The sequence below is a fragment of the Falco biarmicus genome, chromosome 2 (assembly GCF_023638135.1).
Source record: "Falco biarmicus isolate bFalBia1 chromosome 2, bFalBia1.pri, whole genome shotgun sequence".
Lineage (NCBI taxonomy): Eukaryota > Metazoa > Chordata > Aves > Falconiformes > Falconidae > Falco > Falco biarmicus.
The window spans coordinates 55,452,226-55,472,889 of NC_079289.1; the positions used below are offsets into that span (position 1 = coordinate 55,452,226).

General features: G+C 38.6%; 1 protein-coding gene across 1 annotated transcript in view; it reads left to right on the forward strand.

The window, feature by feature from the left end:
* GPC6 (glypican 6) overlaps positions 1-20,664 on the forward strand; it is a 772,237-nt gene that overhangs the window by 694,142 nt on the left and 57,431 nt on the right. The window contains exons 5-6 of the mRNA XM_056329321.1: positions 3,823-3,953; positions 11,790-11,933. Coding sequence (XP_056185296.1) covers positions 3,823-3,953; positions 11,790-11,933 — 275 coding nt within the window. The remainder of the gene's footprint in view (positions 1-3,822; positions 3,954-11,789; positions 11,934-20,664) is intronic.

A 20,664-nucleotide genomic window follows, 5' to 3' on the forward strand; every position in this document is an offset into this window, starting at 1 on the left:
TGAATTTTAATCTGAGCGCTAACTCAAAAAATGAGTAGATGGAAGCTAGTTAACTACAGTAGTGATTATGTGGCCTGCACACCTGCAATAATATGACTGCCTTGCTCTTTAAGGCTTCTCTCAATATAGGGCTGTCAGATATGTGGCTGAGTCACCACCCCTGTGGGTATTTAAAAGACATGTAGACATGGCACTTAAGGACATGGTTAAGTGGTGAACTTGGCAGTGCCAGGGTGATCTTGATCTTGATGATCTTGAAGGTCATTTCCAACCTAAAGGATTCTATGATTCTGTATGGGTAGGTTGGATTTAATATTAGGAACAACAAGGATGGTTAAAGAAAAAGTAGAAAGAAGAGCTTAGTCAGAGAGAGGCTAAGAAAATAACTTTGGAGTTTATAGAAGTGGTTCTTGCTCATCCTTTTTTGCTCAGCTGAGCTTGTAGCACTCCTACAAGCAGCCAGGAGTAATGCAGCAGTCCAGTCACTGCTAAATCAGCCATGGCCCCACACACCTGCTGATACTGAAGACGATAAAATGATTTCTCAAGCAACTGGTTTTCCATTTGTGCAAGAGCGTATCTGAACTGTGCAAATGCCTAAGATTTCTAGTCTGACTTGAGCCCTAGAATGGGCCTTAACTAGAAACACAACTTTTGTCAGCCTCAGAAATGATGTTGCAGGAGGAACTTGTTTTACCTTAGCCCTTTCAAGCATCTCTTATCCCAGCATTTAATCCCTTTCTCACACTCTGCCTCTTCAAATATGTCTGTGTACAGGCCTCTAGTTTAACACTAGTACTGTCCCACCTTCTAGCTCCAAAAAATATATAGACTGCTGATATAAAGATGTACTTGTCATCAGTGAAGGTGTGACTATTTCTGATTAAACTTTTCCCTTAACTCACAGGTCCCTGGCCATATCCCTACAGTGCTAACTAAATAAAAGATTGCAGGGCTCCAATGTCAAGTGATACTGTTGGCTCACAGCCTCACGGCTTCACGCTAGCTCCTCCACAGATTTGTGCTGTGAATAGCTGCCTGGAGTGGTCCAGTCATTTCAAGACAGAGAAGGAGATAACACATAAAGAATATGGACAAACTGAGATCTACTGCTTGATTTTGCTTTCTATTTTTCTTTTTTCTTCTCTTTTTTTTCTTTTCCTTTCTTTTCCTTTCTTTTATTTTCCTTTTCTTTTTTCTTTTTTCTTTTTTCTTTTTCTTTCTTTTTTCTTTTTTTTTTCCTTTTCTCTTTTTTCCCTTTTTTTTTTTTACCATAAAGCTATAACCCATGTGATTGAAACATAAACTTGACTAACCTTAACATGAATCAAAGTTCTTAAACCCACCACCAGACTTATTCCATACTATACCAAACAAGGAAGTTCAACATAGTCAAAACAAAGACATTTGGCAGGCAGGAATTACCCATATTTTTCAGCCTCTGCCCACTTCCAATACAAAGACTCAGTCTATGGATAGGGTTAAGGTTCAGAAAATAGAAGTTAATGAACTAAAGGTTGTTTTTTCTAAAGATGTAAATCATCTAAACCAGGAACAGATCTTTAGTTTGCATCTCCCAGAACTATTAATTTTGAAGGCACCTTGCTTGAGAAAAAGTTATTCTTACAAATAAAGCTGTGGTTCTTGTTCAGTTAAGGATGATGCACTTTTCTGCCACATAGCTGAGATTCCACTTCAAGATTTTATTCAGAACTAGTGTCCCATGCCATCAGAAGAAACAGCAAGTAGACTCAAGTCACCACCTATACTCATGAAGGGTCTCCAGCAATTACCTGTTTAGCACTAGACTTGTCCAACCTGTCTGTTCCCAAACTAAAGAGTGCTCATACAAAGAGGCACCTGGCCTTAACTTAAGCTGTGGGCTACTCCTCAAAAAAAAAAAAAAATTGTGACAGTTTTATGCATTAACCCTAATCTTAACCCTAATCCTGAACTAAACCACCAAGACCTGTGCCCTAACAATGCCTAGTACTGGTTATGGCAGCTAGGATTTAGGTTGATCACATTGCTCACAAGGTGCTAAGGTGTAAACATTTCGTACAAGTTATTCCAAACATGAACAAGAAAATCCTTTACCCTAGTCCACACTTACAAATTCTCTTTGCATGTGGAAAAACTGCTAACTTATTGCAGGAATCTCTAAGTATATGCAAGTGCATGTGTATATGTGTGCACGTATATTTGAGTGTATGAAAATTGTTTTGTTTCCTCTGTCAGAGCTAGGTGCTGTTTTTACCAAGTTTCCCACTGTGAAGGGTTTAAACTAAAGAATGTTAAACTAATGTACAGCCAAAATAATACCTCTGGTTTTGAAACCAAAATCCTATCATCTCATAATTTCTGTCAACACCAACTGCTATACACCCCACCCCAAACAACTGGCATTACACTCTTTCCAGTCTAAAAGTATTGCGAAATATTTGACTCAAATTTGCAAAAGTGCTTAGGTGCTACATGCCAAGTAACTTCAGTTTCAGTGGGATTTTTAGGCATGCAGTGACTGCATATAAACAACATACTGTAGCCCTCAGGTCAGGATGTGCATGGAAGTCTGTGTCTCAGCTGCTAGGGTGAGATGCCAGCCTCTTCTTGCCATACATGCACGCACATGTGCTTCTTTGGGGAGGGAGGAGATGGTCATGCAGGCTGAAAAGAAGCCCTGGGGCTCTGCAGCCAAGTGCAGAGCTAACAAACACTGCCATCAGGGCTACATGGTGTTCCATGCCTTCTCCACATAGCTGCCATGGGACCGGTGCTTAACAACAGCAAAGCACATGTGGGATCTGTTTTGGGAAGAAGTATGATTAGTACCTCTTGGACCCTAAGTCTGAGAGATAAAGAAGAGAACATGCAAAGAATTTTGTTTATCATGTAAAAATTGCAAGTGGCATCTGTTTAAAGATATTTAGATACTGAAAACTTTAAATGCTAACATATGAGACAATAAATCAAATATGATGTTCAAAGGTATAGTATAAAACCAGTTTACAGCATGGCTACTGTCACAGAAATTGTGATGAATCTGTATCTGTGCATAGACAAACATGTGATGCATGGCAAAACTTTTTTTACTGTTATTAATTTCTGTTCAGTTGCTTGTTTTTTACTTGTTAATGAACACAAAAATATAAAATTATTTTGGAGAGGAGCTCTAATGTAAATTAAGCAAACAATTGTTTTTAAAATCCAAAACATACAAAGTATATATGTTTCTGCATACAACTTCCCACCATGTTTTGAAAATGTAGCAAAGCAAATGTGGTTTATACCTATATACTATGGCAGAAATCCAATAGTCATCTGCTGTTCACATTGCAAGAAAATGAGATCATTAAGGTCAGAAAGAACAGCTGCTTTAATTATAACACCCTGAGATATCATATCAAAGTTTTCATCATCTCGCACAAACTCTTAAGAACATACCCCAGGGATTCATTTCTATCATCCTGCTTTTTCTCGGGAAGGAGACTACACAAGTACACTCCCGAGCACTGGCTGCTTCGAGTGGTGTGTGATGCTGTGTAAAATAATTTTAGCCTAAGCTCAATAATACTAAGGCAACTATTATTAATCTAACTTTTACACCCTTTGTTCCTCCTTCTGTGGTGGCAGCAGTAGGGGAAGACATTTTTGACAGCTGGTAAGCTGCCCTGCAGGCTTGATGGTCCTGCAACCACACATCCCCATGGGCTCCTGCTCAGGAGTGCTCGGTACCCACACCTCCGGCTGGCAACACTGGTCTGCCCAAGGCACCCAAAGGTATCCCTTCTTTAAGGGAATGGCTACTTTGTGTTTTAACAGATGCTATGCTTCTGGTAGCGGAGAGATTAGAGGGACCATTCAACATTGAATCAGTCATGGATCCTATTGATGTCAAGATTTCTGAAGCCATCATGAACATGCAAGAAAACAGCATGCAGGTGTCGGCAAAGGTACTGTGTGAGTTGCACCTTCTCTGTTGCTGAATGTCACAAGCAGGGGGAAAAACACCTCCATCATTTTTCAGTCTAGACTTTAAGAAAGCTTGTCCAGACTACAAGAAATTGCTTTTGCTCGTTTGACAGCTTACCAGACTGCCTTTGAATCCTTCATCTAGTTAAACAAGCACAAAGTTTTCAAAAGGGAGTGGCAGGGAGAAAGGTACCATGTAGTAAACTCCAAATTAATAGATGTAAGATATTTAAGAAAAACCGAGTGCTGAAAATTAGCGGTAACTCTGTAAGCAATATCCTGCAGAGTATGCTTGGTAACTTCTGCTCATGTCTCATCTGTAATTCTCCATATTAACTTCCAAACACACTTTGATCTGTCTAGGTCAGGGAGAAGTACAATGTGTTTGAGGTGAATACACAAAATGTTCCATTTAACCTCCTTCAATAGCCACTCAAGGGAAATATCATTACATTGGACAGTCTGTGATTACAAGACCTCAGTTTGATAGAGTTTCGTCTGGATTCTGACATGAAGATAAACAGAGGTAATGATACCAGCTTCCTCCTTTCCATTTTTAGTGTGTGTCTGTATACACAGATCACCACCACCTCTGAACCTCATGTTAATAAGATCCTTCGAATTCAGCAGCAGGTGTTCCTGAGCTAATAGCCAACAATTAATGGCTCTTCCTTAATAGTCATCAGTGCACTGAGGCTCAAAATCTAAAGTCAGCAGTTTGCCAGGTTCTCTGCATTAGTAGTTTCTTCTTCGCATTGATCTCTCAGTAGTGAGGTCCTGGCTAGACGGCCATCTGAGCCAGTGGATTTCCACTGCTTGAAAGGAAGCTGCTGTCGCTGGGAAAAAATGTGGGGACAAAAGGCAGGAGGCTGAGGTTAATATTCTTCCTGCCAACCCAAAATTAGATGCTTTTTATGGCCCCAGTGCTGCAGGTGGCTCATGATTTCCTTCAAGATGCTTTTTACTTTCAACCTACTTGAAGTTACTAGGATTTTAAAAGCAGTCCATTCTACACAAAGAGACTTTGTTCTGGCAGCAATGATCAAGGCATTTGACAGGCAAATTCTGTCAAATGTTTTGGGAATTAAAAGCTAACTTCAGCAAACTCAGCTCTTACCTCAAAAAAAGAAACAAAAAAATATTTGCACTGAAAACTCACCCAAGGCACAGGTGTATTTCATTTTCCTTTTTACTTGCTTGACTCTCAGTTTTTCCATTAGTTGAGAGGCTGCATCCTCTGCCAGAGTCCAATGACATCTTGGCACAAGCTCATCTCACTACTCGTTTGTAGCAGAGCAGACTGTTTCTCCTGTCCCTCAGAAGTATTTTATTTGCTGTAAAGATTAATAAATCACAGCAATTCCATTTGCAATGTAAAGGTTTTCCTCTAAGAGAAACTTTAGCCAATATTTTTTAAAATCTTGAGAAACAAAAATCAAATTATATCAGTGGAATTTAATTTACTATTTTTTCATAGATAACAGAGATGTCTATACTTGAGGGGCCTTTGTATACTTCTGTGTAGACCATTATTCTCCTGAAATGTGATTTCTTTGTTTTCCCAGGTTATATCTAACTTCTTTTCAGATCCTAAAACATTGAAATGTTTTTTTCTTAAAGAAAAGTATAAGAAGGCAAAGAGTGTAGGTTTAGTGCTGTATTCTCCTATGTCATGTCAGATCTGTAGAGATGATATATGAGCAGACTTCAAACTAGTCATCTGTTGTCTAATTTTTTCCCCCCTTATACATACTGACCACTTAGAGCTTCAGTGAAAATGACAGATACTTTGCCAGATGTAATGGGGTGCATGGAATGCAATTGCAGACCTAATGTAGGAGAAAAGCCATGCTTGTCAATTATTCTGAGATGCTGCTCAGAAAGCTTCAGGCAAGGTGTCGAAATCACGCTACTTTCTTCAAACAATTTTGTATCTTGCATTTGACTGTACCCACTGAAAATGTGGTGACTAGGAATCACATCTATTTTCCCACTAGTCAGTCTGTGCATTTTTACAATGGGAAAATGACGATACACTAATAATGTTATGCCTGCAATACTCACATACACAGATTATTTTTCACCACTGACATGCAGCTTTTTCTACCTAAAAAATGGGTTGATGTCTGAGAGGAAGCTATATGCTGTATTCAGTACAATTTGGGGCCATTTTGTATAATTTTTTTTCGCTTTTAAACGGAATGGAACAAATGAAAACAGATTCTTCCTCAAGGACCTCTCACTATCTCACCCTCTTCGCAGGCAGAAGACCCAGAGTTCATTTAATCCAAAATCCATCCCTTTCCTCTTTCAAATATTTATATAAAATTGCCTTATTCCAAAAGTCATTCACATTAAATTGCACTATCAATTTATCTTTGTATCACAAAACGATGTTTTGTATTATACCAGCTGCAATTATATATTGAAGTTTATCTGAAAAAAAACAAAGTATATTTGATATAACACATTGACTGTACATTACTGTGCATATGGAGGCAAAATTAAGTGAGCAACAATATACACCTTCCAACATAGTAAGTGTATAAAAATAAGTAAGAATGCATGCTTTTATCTGAATAATGAAGTTTTCCATTTTAGACATCAGAAGAAAGATATATCATGGACTTTCCTAGGTCTCTGGTTTTATGGTATGTCCCTCCATTCTTCACTTGATGTAGTACTGAAGCGTTTGCCCAACATCTTTTTCCTATAAATATGCACCCCTATTCAGCACTATTCTTCTGAGAAATAGTCTTCATGGTTACAGTTACACTAATAAATAAAAGGGGGACAAGGACCACTGTCTGATCTTGAGGCCAAAGTGTCACAGCCTGATTCATTTCTACACTGCTGAGAGCTACCTTCTCTGGAGCTTTCATTCTGCCAAAAGCAAGTTGAAGCAGTCCATAAAAAAGCCAATGAGTTAACAATTAATCAGTGCAGGGAGTCAGGGCTTATTGCTCGAGTTCACGCCTTCTCTTTCCTTTCCTTAGAAGACACAAACCCTCCGTCTACCACTCTTGATGGCTGTACATCAATACTGAGACAGAGAATTATAGAGGTGCCACCTGTGCCTCCTCTATCTTTGTATTTCTGACCAAGGACATACAGACTCAGCCACATCCCAGTACCTGTCACTGCACAAAATGCAACATCTCTGTTCCTAGGCCATTAACTTTTCTTCTTTGTGTACTGATTGCGGTTGATTCTTTTAGTAGAGTTCACATTAACCAGGTACTAGTATAACGTTAAGATACTCCATCCTGAGGCTGGAATCTTTCTCTGTTTTCTTAATATTTCTCTGCAGTTTATATTCAGCACTGGCTGTCTAGAAAGTCTGACCACAAACCTCTAGGCTTCACAAGCTGCTTACCTCGTGTGGCTGTCATGTCCCTGAATGACAGCCACACGAGGTCCTTATCGTGCCTCAGGGAAAGTCCTGTTCCTGACAGCTGCAGTATCTGGGGATGCTTTTCAAAAAGGACCAGTGGTCTAGAAAGACAGACCTCCAGGCCTTTCTGCCAGAGGAATCTATGTGTTCTGAATCAGACCCAAGTTTCCCTTCTCCAGAAATGGCAAGGACTGAAGATCAACAAAACCAGTTTCCATAGCTTCATCATCTAACACCTGCAGCCGTTCTGACAGAATACCTTCTGCAAACCAGATCACACAGAGTGCAAACACAATCGGTCTGGGCTGCCTGAGGTGCCTCCCAAGACATCGGCACTTTGTAAGAGTAGGCTTTACAATCCAGGTCTACCCAGACTTCAGTGGTGTTCCCTGAAGATTGCCTCTGGTAGAAAGGTTTCAATAGATTTACCTTGGGTTTCTCCTGATAATGTCTGAGACACATTATCTTCGCTACTGAAATCTCTTTGCTGTTTGCCAGTGACACTTCTTTGGTATTTGAACATTATAGTGCCAAACTCAGTGCTCACCAACAGCTTGATAATTTCTCAGGTAAAAGTTTCATATTCTGTATATTGTTTCCCATGGCTTAGTTCATATCTAAGACTTAGTCATAGCATATGTTTACCTTATTCTTATTTTCATCCTCCGTGAGCTAATTCAGGGAGTCATATTCAGAGAGTCGTAACATATAAATGCTCGTTTCAGTCTTTGCCAAAGCAAACACATTTTGGGGGCCCTCACAATCTTCCCATAAGGCTGTCAGTACCATTACCTTTGATTCCTGCTTCAAGTCAGAGAGTAAATCCTACATCAGTTCCATTTTAACAATCTGAATGTTTACTAGTTGACATCTGCATAGATTGCTCATTCACAAGACATGGAGGAAAACAAAAAACAGCAGAAAAGATGTTATAACATCCATTTTTCTTCAAAATGGAGAAAACTCCTAATCTGGTGGCATCTGCATAATTGTGTCTTCATTGACACTCAAAACACAACATACTGGACTATTTTCTGCATTTTAAAGAGTCTGGTTCTATACAGATATGTTTGGCTGCTGTAAGTGTCATTTGGCTGTCATGCCAAGATTTTTCCACTTTCATAAAGGCTATCCCATAACTTAAGTGTCCCATTAGTAAGTTTTAAATCTACTTTTATCTGAGCTGATGGATGTGCCATTTTAACCTATAGATATATGTTCCTTTTTGGCAATTACTTCAGCTAAAAGGATGAATGAGCTCCATGACATAGCAGACTACCTATGCATTATTTATAAGGAGGAAATCTTCATAAAACTACATCCAAGGTTCTTCTTAAAATAGCCGCTGAGTTTCATATTAACAAAACCTCTTCATTTATCTGTGTTCTTTCCAGAGCTCTGTGCAGGAAAAATATAATGGCATTTTAGGAAAAAATCAATGTTATTCTATCTGAAGATGAGAGAGAGTCAATGGAGCAGAGTCATACAGAGACACTCAATAGGAAACACTGAGCACTAGCACATGTCTAAATAACAGTATGACTCAAGGCTTCACAGAAAACAAACTCTTTCTGCTGGGATTCAAAACTTTGAGTTCTCCTGGGAAAAGGATTCTTTTTTTTCTTTTCTTTTTTTTTTTTTACAGTATCTATGTCCTAGTCCTGAAGTAGATACCTCCATTTAGTCAGCTTGATAGATGTAATTCTTCACAGGCTCTGTTGACTTGATCTTATGTCTTGGTTTATGTCCCTGACCATAAAGGTCTGGTGCTCTTTGTGACACCCTAGGATATCCCATTTGAGCTTTAGCTGCAGTTCAGTGGGGAATCGTCTTCTGTAAGACAGTCTTAACAGATGTCTCAGATATTCCAGGACATCACAACTATTATAGATGCTGATGTGTGAGCAACTGAAGGGAACTTTTGATCTCTGCTGTCTAAAAATAAAGGTTAGATGTTTAGCTTAAATATAGACACTTACATGTACACACCTAAATTTAGGTTTCCTAATTTCAAATGGAATCCCTTCTCTAATTTCAGATTAAATTGACTGCACCAATTATACATAAAATGCAATTTTTTAAAGAGAGTGGATTTATGCTGCCAATTCACAGCATACATCATGAAATACCTGAATATTTTTCCAGAAATTGCTCAGTATCTTTGAGTAGCATTGTGAAGAAAGTATTTCATGTGCTGCTTCTTAAGAAGCATTTGTTAATGTTAGGTATCAGCCTTACATTTTCTGTTCTGTCAGTTAATACCTGGATGCAAATTAGAAAACATCTCTTTTGTACTCAGAATTCAGTTACTGGATATTGTACCCTTACTGCATTTCTGCCAGGTCACTTAAGTAAATTATTTCTTCTGTGATGTAAAAATTGCAATCTAATTTCCATCTCTATTATTGTCTGGCTGTATGTAAATTTGTTCATATAAAACTACTTGCTACAACTATTTGTATGAAGATAAATGCCACAAAGTCTATTTTTTTCCAGTATGTCATAAGAAGGATGAAATATAAGTTGTGTAGGTTCCCAGTTACTTCACATGGCCATGCAAGTAGCCTAACAGTCACACACTGTGAAATTTAAGGAGAAGATGCAGCACCCTCACTTCCCTTTCCCCTGAGAGTCAAGTTGCATGTTTCAGATAATTGTCACTTGTCTTTGTAAGCAAATACCCAATTGCTTAATTGACTAAATGGGATGTCATACATATCTAAGCAAACGGCTATATTTCTGCACATAACTTCAGTCAGAAATATGAGTAAACTTTTGTAAATATAACTGATGACTCCAACATATATATTTGGTCCTTTAAAATGTATAGTATCATACACAATCATGTATAAATCCTGAATATTAATCTTAGCTGAATTTTCTTCACAGAGGAAAAATAAGATCCATTCCTACTGAAAAATTTGGAACTTTACAATCTAAAATCATCTCTCTGGGTTGATTAAATGAATATATTGTTCAGTACTCCTCATGACTAGGGAGGGTAGAAACTCTTAAAAAAATCTTTCAGATATTCTCAAACCAGACCAAGCACTATCCCACTCATAAATTAAAAATCCCAATGGTCATACAACAGCTAGACTTTGAGCCAAAACAGACATGATGATTGGACATAAATTTAGTATGAATCAGTTTCTTTCAGCAAATTCTGGATTGTTTGGGACCTCTAAATTAGCATTGGGAAACCTAACTAAGAGCCAATTGTAATATAGCCTGAAAGCAATAAAGGTCACGCCATCCATGGCTACTTCAAGACAGAACCACTCAAAGCAGAAAATCTAAAGGTCTAAAAGTGAAACATGAGTCTTTTTGGTCACTGGCTCACAACATAGCTTGTGAGCTTGTTGTCTTATTGGCCACAACAAAAGTAATCTGGCCCTATAAACAAGACACAGCACCTGCACAGGATTTTTCAGCTCCACAAAGCTCATTCAGACAGCTAGTTTTTGTCTGGCATAAGGGTTTTGTAAAATATATCTTACAAGAAATTCTGATATTTAATTTTTTTTCTTTTGAATGGAGGCAAAATGGTGAAACAGCCGAAATACAATGGTCACAAAAAATAAAAAATATTCCAGAACTGAAAAAGTTGGTATGAAGACAAACTAGGACCCTATGTCATGACAGCACTTAAAAATTCAACTCTTGAATGTTCTACCTCTTTTCAGCCGAGTAACTTCTATGACAGTTCCTCTGGGATATATACTTGATATCCAGTAGTCAAGTGCCCTCTGTGTCCTTTAGTATCCACCAGATACATGCTACTAAAACTTTTTTCTAAATAGAAGTATATGAAAAATTTCATAACCCTGAACATTATTTTTTACATGTAGAAAACAAACACACTAGCAGAAAATAATTCTCACTACTGCCCACTCAATATGCCTCACTCCTCTTCTAGGGAGAGACTGGTAGGGAATAAGAAAGTTATCCAGTATAAAACTATTCTATCGTTGACATTTTCTCTGAGACTACAAACAAAATTACAAGGTAGGAAGAGTTGTGGGTAGGGATTATGAATGAGCTGTGATTCAGGGTAAATACCACATTTTAACAAAAACTAAAACAATTATCAACTAAGTCCTGCCACAAAGGACTTCCTTTTGCTCATTCTCTTCCTGGAAAGACAGCAATTAAAATGCTTTCAGATGTGAACTTCTTACAATAATCACCTTCCTAAATTAAGGAGGTTTTAAGGTCCCTATATGTTTTTATACCATCACCAATTAATTAATAATGATTAATTATTAACCTGAGTTTTAATGCAGGGCAAGTGCTGAATTCACTAGTACCAAAATGTCAATCAAAGCTGTCTTCACATATATGAAAGAGAGAATAAAGAGGCTACAAAATACCTGCTTCCCTTTTTTAATAATTTTCATATAACCTACAATGTCTTTTTCAGGTTTTTCAAGGATGTGGCCAGCCTAAACCAGCACCTGCCCTGAGATCTTCCCGTTCTGTCCCTGAAAACTTCAATACCAGGTTTAGACCATATAACCCAGAGGAGCGACCTACAACTGCTGCTGGCACAAGTTTGGATAGGCTGGTAAGGCAAAATATATTCCATTTTTTAATCAGTAGAAATTACTTGGTAATATAGTAGAGGAGTAGTAATCTGACAGTTTTTTTAGTAATTTCATAATCACTCTATATAGTTTCTATGCCAGCTGTTCCAGCATTCAATTCTTTGTTTTCTCCATTGGAAATGGTACAGAATTGCATTGTAGGAGAACAATATGACTCAGGTTTTATGTATTAGAAATTTTAGAAGAGAATAAGCTCTTCCCTAGAGGCCAAAAAACATTTGAGGCATGGCAGGTACTTTGCAGTATACATTCTCTTTGAAAAGTGTTTTACAGCAATATTTCTTAATTTTTTCTTTTATTTAAAATGTTTTTAATGTATTAAAGCAATTTTTAGAAGCTAGTTCTTTAACACATAAGCTCGTAAAAGCATATTGATTCATTCCACTTTACTTAATTATAAAATTACCACTGCTTTACTTCCATCCATCTCAAAAAATTGACTTTTATCAGTTAAAACTTACAGTGATCATTAATCTTGCTTTATTTAGTCAATCATTTTGAAAACAAGACTTCAACATAAGATTATTTTCTTTACTACCACTCATTGGATTCACATTTCAGACTTCGATGTTCCTGCTATTTATACCTCTATAGACTTATAGTGGGCTAATTATTATAGCTGTTAATACTGTCTCAGCAATCATCTTGAGGTAAAGCCAATGAGCAAAATTAAAGAGCTGTAAAGCATCTAAATCAAAACAGATTGGATCACACACCTGCCACTTGCCGAGCTTATTGCCGAACACTTGCACAGCATCAGTCCATCGCTCTGTCTTACTAAAGAAAGTCGTGCTCAGGGCTGTAGCAAGAGCAAGGGGAGAGGAGTCAGCTGGAAACAGCCACCGTTAGTTGGGGGAATGATGTTTTCATGAGCTGCACTCCCGCTGGGTGCCAGGCAGCTGCTGGCCGTGCTGGGGCACCAAAATGTTTTGCTATGGTTCTGATCACAAGCCTAAAATACCTAGAGGTTTCTCCGACACACAGCTTAAATCACTGAGCGAGAACCTAAATGTACTAATTCAGATAAGAACCTGGGTATCTTCTTGGCACCATCGTTCAGCAAATTCATTTGACGATCACAGCAGTCTTGCACAGTGCCAGTCTTCCCAATTGCCTCTATCTGTGCTGTACTCTATCCATCTATTGTATTCTGTCAATCTTCACGGCAATTCAACTGGAAAATAACATGGCATTTCTAGTCAAGAAATGGGATTACCCTGTAGCAAACTAACGTTTGTTAATTTTCTGCTCATCTAGAAATTGTATAGCCTCATTATCCTACAAGGAGAAGCAGAAAAGAAGATGTTTACCTCCATTGTATACTTAGGTCTTTCTACCACAGCAGGTTCATAACCCAGTGTAGCATCACAGGCTAAAAATCTGGCTGGCAATATTCAATCCCTATTTGACGGGATCTTAATTTTACCCTTTCATTTTAGATGCAGAGAACCAGCCCTTGTGTATTGCTCAGTGCAGAGGCCTGGATCTTAATCTAGAATTAGCCAAGTGAAATGGAAGGTCACCAAAGCCTGCAGGTTTCAAACACGTTCTGTCAAAGCTAAAAGTTGCAAACAGAGGAAGTGGAAGGAAGAACATCAAAAGGAAGGCTGGTAGTACAGTTCAGCTTGGATTACTCTCCTGTTATAAGAACAGCTGAAGGATTTTTGCAATGAAAAAGACAGATTTAAGAGACGTTCCGTATTGACATAAGGACAATACTTCTAAACACATCAATATCCTTTTTAAACTACAAGCTTCCAAAATACTGAGAAGCATCCTGAATAAAGCAGAGATGTGTCATATGCTTCCAGACTTTAAAGGCTGTAACTAATGAAAATTGCCAATGCAATTCCTTCATAACCCCTATTACTTGTAGACTTTCAAAGTGGAACTTGTCTTTGACTTTAACTAGGTATGTTTGTGCATTATTTCAGAAAAAATAGGGAACTCAGCATTGCTGCTGTTACTTTACAAAGTATTCAAGCCAAATACCTGTTTGTTTTTCTTGCTGGTGATATTTAAAATAATAACTATTTATGATCTGTTAGCGATGAGCATTGGTATCAAATCTATCTCCAAATGTCAGTGATGCATGCGTTATCTCCTTTTGGGCTAAGACCAGCAGTCCCTCAAGTGAGAGATGGCCACTGACCTCAGCTGGAGTGAGGAAAGGCTGTTTATGTGGATTAGAGCAGAAGGCCTTGTTTCAGAGCTGTAATCCCTTAGCAGCACTTGGGAAAGGTCACTGCCTGCATCTCACACTAGCTTGGGTAATTTTCTCCAGAAGGATATAAATGCTGCACTCCTGCCTCACAGGAACACCTTTCAACCTGCCTGCATTAGATCCTTGGCATTTAATGTGCTGAATCATTCCCTGAATCACACATCTCTCTTCATTAACTATAGACAGAGCCTGGAGGACCAGCTTCATTCAGATCCTCCTAACCATTGCATTGTTAACAGGACGTAAGGAGATCCCACTCACAGCAGTTTTCCAGTCTGCACACCGACCATTTTCTATTGCTTGCTTAATACAAACGTACAGTAATATTAGCATTTTGATAGTAGTGTCAAACTGTTAAAGCCCCTTTTGATTATTATAGATATAACAAATCTTTCCTTATGAGTCAGCTGACTGTTCAGTGTTACATTAATGCTTTTAGAAGTCTATTCTGGAGTCTGTATTCATAAAACACTGTCAGACCACTTAACTTTAAACTGTCATCACACAGTACAAACATGCAGTTATGTAAACCTCCAAAGAAGCGACAAACAGTTCTGCTTCCATCTGTCTTTGACAGCATGTCCTCAGAAGAGACAAAGTTTAGAAAATATTTCTTCTGCATTTCAGTCTTTCACAAACATGTAGTATATCTGTACCAGTTTTTCTTTACTCCTGCTTATACCCCTATTTATAAGCTTAAATCAGTTGAGCATATTTTAGCAGATGTGTTGCACAAAGCAGCCCTCATAAGAAGCCTACACTGAAATCACCAGGTACTGAACCCATCTAAGAAAGTGTTCCTTCATCCTTGCCTGAATTTATGTGATTAATCTAGCTATTCCATTCCAAGAGGAGAGGAAATGGTTTCCCTGTGTTATTGTTATAGCTGTAACCAGTAACACTCAATAAATAAGAGATAGATCAAAATAGATTGTGATAAATGTGAAAAAATATCCCCTGAAAGCAATGGTATAACTGGTTTAAAATGCATCAGATGTATTTAAGAAGTTACACAGAGCTTGAGAGAGTTGTCCAAGTGTGGGTGTAAAGCACCATCTAAGACATCACAGAATATCTGACACATGGGAGCAGCAGATAATGGTACAGGACTAGAGGAGACCAATATACTTCTGGAGCAGTTGTGGGGAGCTGAGTAGAACATGCTGCAGCAGCTTAAGCAATTAAAGATAGAATTCAATCACATCTTCACAGTACAGGGCCTAAGTCAGGCTCTTTCTGAAGTCAATGGACAGAGACATACATCTTTGGAGAGTGATTCACCCCATCTGTCACAGATTACGAAATGAAAGGCTCACTGAGATAACTACATGTAGATATGCAACACTGAGATGCCTCAGAGTATCTAAAACAGCTAATTGAGCTGGCAGATAGGACAGTAATTTGGGATGCTCATGCCCTCCTGGACTAGCAGTTGAAGGCAGGGTAGAAGACCTTAGAGGATGCCTACTATGTGGCATCCAAGTGGGAGAACAGAACTGAGCCCCAGCTATCCTCTGCAGGTCTCTCTAAGTGGAATTCAGCTACGTAAACATAGTCACCTATTTGAGATGCCTAGGGTCTTCAAGATGCCCAAATGTGAAAAAGAAGTTACAGGAGACCTAGCTGGAAGTAAGATGGAATACCTCAGAGCAATTAAATTCACTTGCTATGCCTATATTTAGGTGACTGGATTCCACCCTATTTCTCTACTGACTGTAACAGAAGCAAAAAATGAGGACTTTTCTGATCCATATAGATACCTATAACCAGTTGTCTAGATTTGAAATCTAGATGACTGTAGTTTTTATTGTTAACAGAGAGAAGTAAAGGTCTTCATTCAGTTGTCTAAACATAGGTTTAGGCAATTGAATTGAGATCAAATATTTCTAAAGCATGACTCATCTCATCCTAAAGTATGTTTAAACAGCTCAGAGAAATCATTCCATGTCCCTGTACTACAAAGTGCCAAAAAGTGACAACCTTAGTCTAGGCATCTAGCAATTACATCTAAAGTTCAGTAAGATAAATATTGTCAGAAATTAAATAATTTTAACGAACTGAGCTCAGCTGCTTTTGTGGAGCATGATCTAAAATTTCTCATTTAAAATCAACTGCTTATAAAGACTCGTTATCTTCTCTGTGGTTGCCTGTTTGGTATAACCTGTGGTTTATTTTGTTTTGTTTTGTTTGTTTTTCTGTTCTCTGAATCTGTTTCCCTCTTGCTTCCCAGAGGACTATCTGGAGGACAATGCAACATGGTGTAAGCTTTGGTATTCTTATTCTTCACCTTCATTCCCATTTGTCTTTGTACAATGCTGGGCAAAACACTTAAGTTTCATCTTCACCATCTTTACTTTGTGTGTGTCTTGTAGGCTAAAATGCTAGCAGTTCTTCCTGTAATTTTGCATTCTGGCTGATTTAATTCTGCCCAGCCCTTGCTGCTGGTTCCTTCCAATATTTTTCTCCCACCTGAAGGACAATGCCTCACCCCCAGAAAGGAGCATATGAATTCCCTCAGAGAACTAAGAGCTGGCATTAAGAATCCTCGTGGTCTCAGACCCAGCATATGCATGTGCAGCAGTGCAGACACGGTGGTGGCATTTAGCTCTGGGTCTTGTGCCCTGAGACAGCACTGGAGTGATGGAAACAAGCTCCCAGGCCTTCCTGGGCTCACTGCCTAGAATTGTCCCTGTCTTGCTGTCTGATCTTAGGGAAACCACTGAGCTTCTCTGTGGGAGCTTGATGAAGTACATTCCCTTACGCTTTCCAGCTTCGTAAGTTTTTGCGGATGTTAGAGGTCCCTGGTTTCAGACAGAAGGCCTCCTCGGCAGGGCTCAGCACAGCCCATGGGGAAGGCAGGAACGCAGCACCACACAGATATGTATCATCTCACTTGTGAAGTACCTCAAAGCATTTAGCTGGGACTGCTTCTTAACAGAACTAATTAGTCTACAGGGAGCACCATGCTGATAAAGCCATACTACCTCCTGCGTTTGAGCTGCCTCAAGTACCTCTGTATCCACCACATCACTGTACGGCACAGTGCTGCCTTAAATCAGCTGGAATGTCTCCCAAGAACATACTGCAGCCTGACCTGGCTGGACGTGTATAAAATAATTCCACATTTTCTTTCAGAAGGACACGGAAGCTTTCATGATTTTCCACAAGGGAGCTGATGCACTATTAACCATATAATACATAATGCACATGCCTACTATGGAGATAGGCAACTGAGAAATTGGCCATGGCGTTTTGCAAATGATTTACATTCCAGTACAGTATAGCAGCTGCATAGATAAGTGGATGAGCGTGCACCCAGTCTGAAAAAGAAAACCTCTCATGCTCTTTACCGTGTGGAGGGGAATATATTGTGTCACATTTTGTAGGAAAATGTTCTTTTACCTTCCCTCCTGCTCTCCTTAAAATAAAAGTAAATAAAGTCTCAATTTCCATGAGGAAAAGACCCTGAAACATTTTTTTAGGAATAAAGCGGGATGTATTTTAAGTGTCCATTCAGTCATACTTTTAATAATTTTTTTATTACATTGTGTAATGATTTTTGTTACAATAAAAAAATGCAATAGTGACCTAAGAAATCTGTTGTGAACACTTCCTTCCCAGTGCTCCAAAACTACATAAAGTAGAAAATATGATTAAAATAAAAATTTAATCTGCTTTGCATTTTAGCTATAAAAGACTAAAATTAACAGGACAGTATACTATGGACAAAGATCTGAATTGCCCAGGCAATCCTCTGGGGCACTCCCGAAAGTGGAGTTATGTTTCAATTTTGTTAGAATCCATTTAGTCCGGAGTCTAGAAATGTTAAATATATGCAGTGGTAGCACAATTTTCCTGAGATAGGTTGCTTATTCTCAACATATTATTTCTCAAGAGGTCCTAGAATAAAATCCAGTAGGTATAAATCCTACAGGGTTTTAAATACCGAGATTAATTTTTCAAACACTTTCTACATACGGAGGTCATAGGGAAAGATATAAACAATGAGCTGTAAAAGACTTCATGGCTCAGGAGGTTTTGGTCACACTCTTAGGAGTGAAGATGACAGGCTCATGCAGGTGTTTTAGAAGCCCACTGACTTCCCCCAGGCTACTCCCCCCTGCAACACTTAGATGCTGTGCTCTTGGACATGCCATTTCACCCTGTGTGATGTTCATCAGCAGGTAACTCCTGTAAAATGTAAGGTGTACAGCTCCTCCCATTTTAGGTTTTGTGTGTTTAAACAGTCCTGTTTCTTATTAGCTGCCTGGATACAATACACACAATGAATAAATATGTTTTACAACATTTGTCGTGGTCATTTGGTGTCAGATTTAGGATTTGCTTGGTACTCGAAAAATAGGTGTTTGCTTAGTGTCAAGTTTTATTCTCTGTTCCTGTGTCACAGCAATATCTAAGTAAGTTTAAGTCTGTGTGATCGCTTTTTCCCTTGTGGTCAATATCAGTTTCAGATGGCAAAAGTGGATGAATGATGGTGGCTGTCAGAACCCTCCTGGGAGACCTGCCAGAGTCCAGTTTTTAAAAACAGCAATATTATTCCATCCACCAAGTGAATGGTTCTGCGTGCTGCTGTATCTGATGCATTGCATTCCTAATGTGTGTGAGGTGGTTATTTAGAAAGAGTTTTATTACAGCGGTTACCTCTGTCTTCAGGTGGAATGGGTCTGCCTGCTGTTCGGATCCTGCTTAGTATAAGCAAGGAAAGACCATTTTCCAAGAGTAACAGGAAGGGCAGATCTCTACCTTAATTAGTTATGCAAAAAAATGCACAATCTTGATTACCATGCAGTGTCTGCCTTACCTGAAGAGTGAGGTGTTGCCTGTCTTAATGAACACGGTGACTGCTTGAACATCTTCTAAAAATGTACCTGTTAGTACTAGTTGAACTTCCTTTACCTGATGTGTGTGAAGACCCACTGAGAGTCATCATCCCATTTCCAGGAAAGTCTTAGGGGTATGGCTGGTATTATGTATCCCTGTTACAGAGCTGGGGATTACAAAAGCTGTAGGCAGAATGCACTCCTGATTACTAGACTTGTCTGCACACATTAAGGCAAAGAAATGGCATAGTCATGGGTCTTCAGTTGCTGTACGTTGAGAAATTATGTGATTCCACATATGTGATCACATGTGTGATATGAGCTTGGGTATTAGGGTCTGAGCTATCACCTCATTTCTCTGCTAATTTATGGAGAGAATTAGGCACCTCCTGACCTTGCTTAAGATACCCATTTGGAGATTACACAAATCTGAATTACCCTCTGAATTACCCATTTCTCTCCACTGAGTATGAAGAGAATCTGGATGATTACCTCAAACATCCAAATTGTAGATGTCTAAATGTAACCGTAATGCTAGCCTTTGGAGTTAGGCTCTAGGAATCAAATCCGCACAAAGGTGATTTTGGTCTATAAAATATATTGACAGATAGTTCCAATCATACTTCTAATCATACTCATCATTGAGGTATCATCAGGTACTTAGAAGGGTGGCTAATCTCCAACAAAAATAGTTCATTCAGAAGCTGCACAAGTTTTATTTGATGGCAATTCCCCCTTGTACATCTGGATTAAAATCCACTTTCTTTCATTTGATGTTTTAGCCTCTGCTCAATAAAGACTAGGGTTTTTTTTTCCAATATACAGAAAGTTTGTATTATCAGCTTCTGGAAGATGAATCCAAGCAGGAAATACATCAACACTGCTCTTTCAGCTGAAAGATAGATCACATTTCATTTCATATGTCTGTGCACAAATCTGCGCAGAAGGAAAAGTGAATTCTTAATGTTCTTGTTAATGCTAAAGAAAGATAGTGACTGTATAAGCAGCCCTTGCACTTTAGCATCTTGACATGAAATTAAAAGAAAAAATATGGTTTAAAAATTGGTAGCAGGGCTTGTGTGCCCACTTGCTGTGCATAAACTATGCTCATTTAGATGATTCCAAGTAACATGACAGTAATGATGACTGACTACCTGCCTGGAAGGTGTTAAACTGTGATGAATTCTTGCATTGTTAATGTGAGTACAATCAACAAGTTCTAAGTTTCCATTAAAAAATGATGTGTAATATACCACCAGTTCATTTACCACTAGAGAATTAGAGGGACCTTTTGTGAAAATTACTACAGACCTTAAAATGCCTTTTCAGAATCAAAGTGAGCTGTGCACAAGTGTGGATACCAACAGAAAGATTAAAGCTTTGGTAATTTCTGAATTAATTGCACATAGTGATTCTCACTCTCCAAAGAGAAATATGTGTCATACTTTACTGGCAATTAGTTTTCTCCACCCTTTTGCAGCGTTTTTTTGTTTGTTTTTTTTTTTGCTAGACTGCAGCACAGGACACTGCCAGAGCAGGAGTGTGCAATGTCGGACTCCACTTATAACAAATAGTAGGTTACAGCAGACTGAAAGCTCATTTCCCAAGCCAAACATCTCCTACATT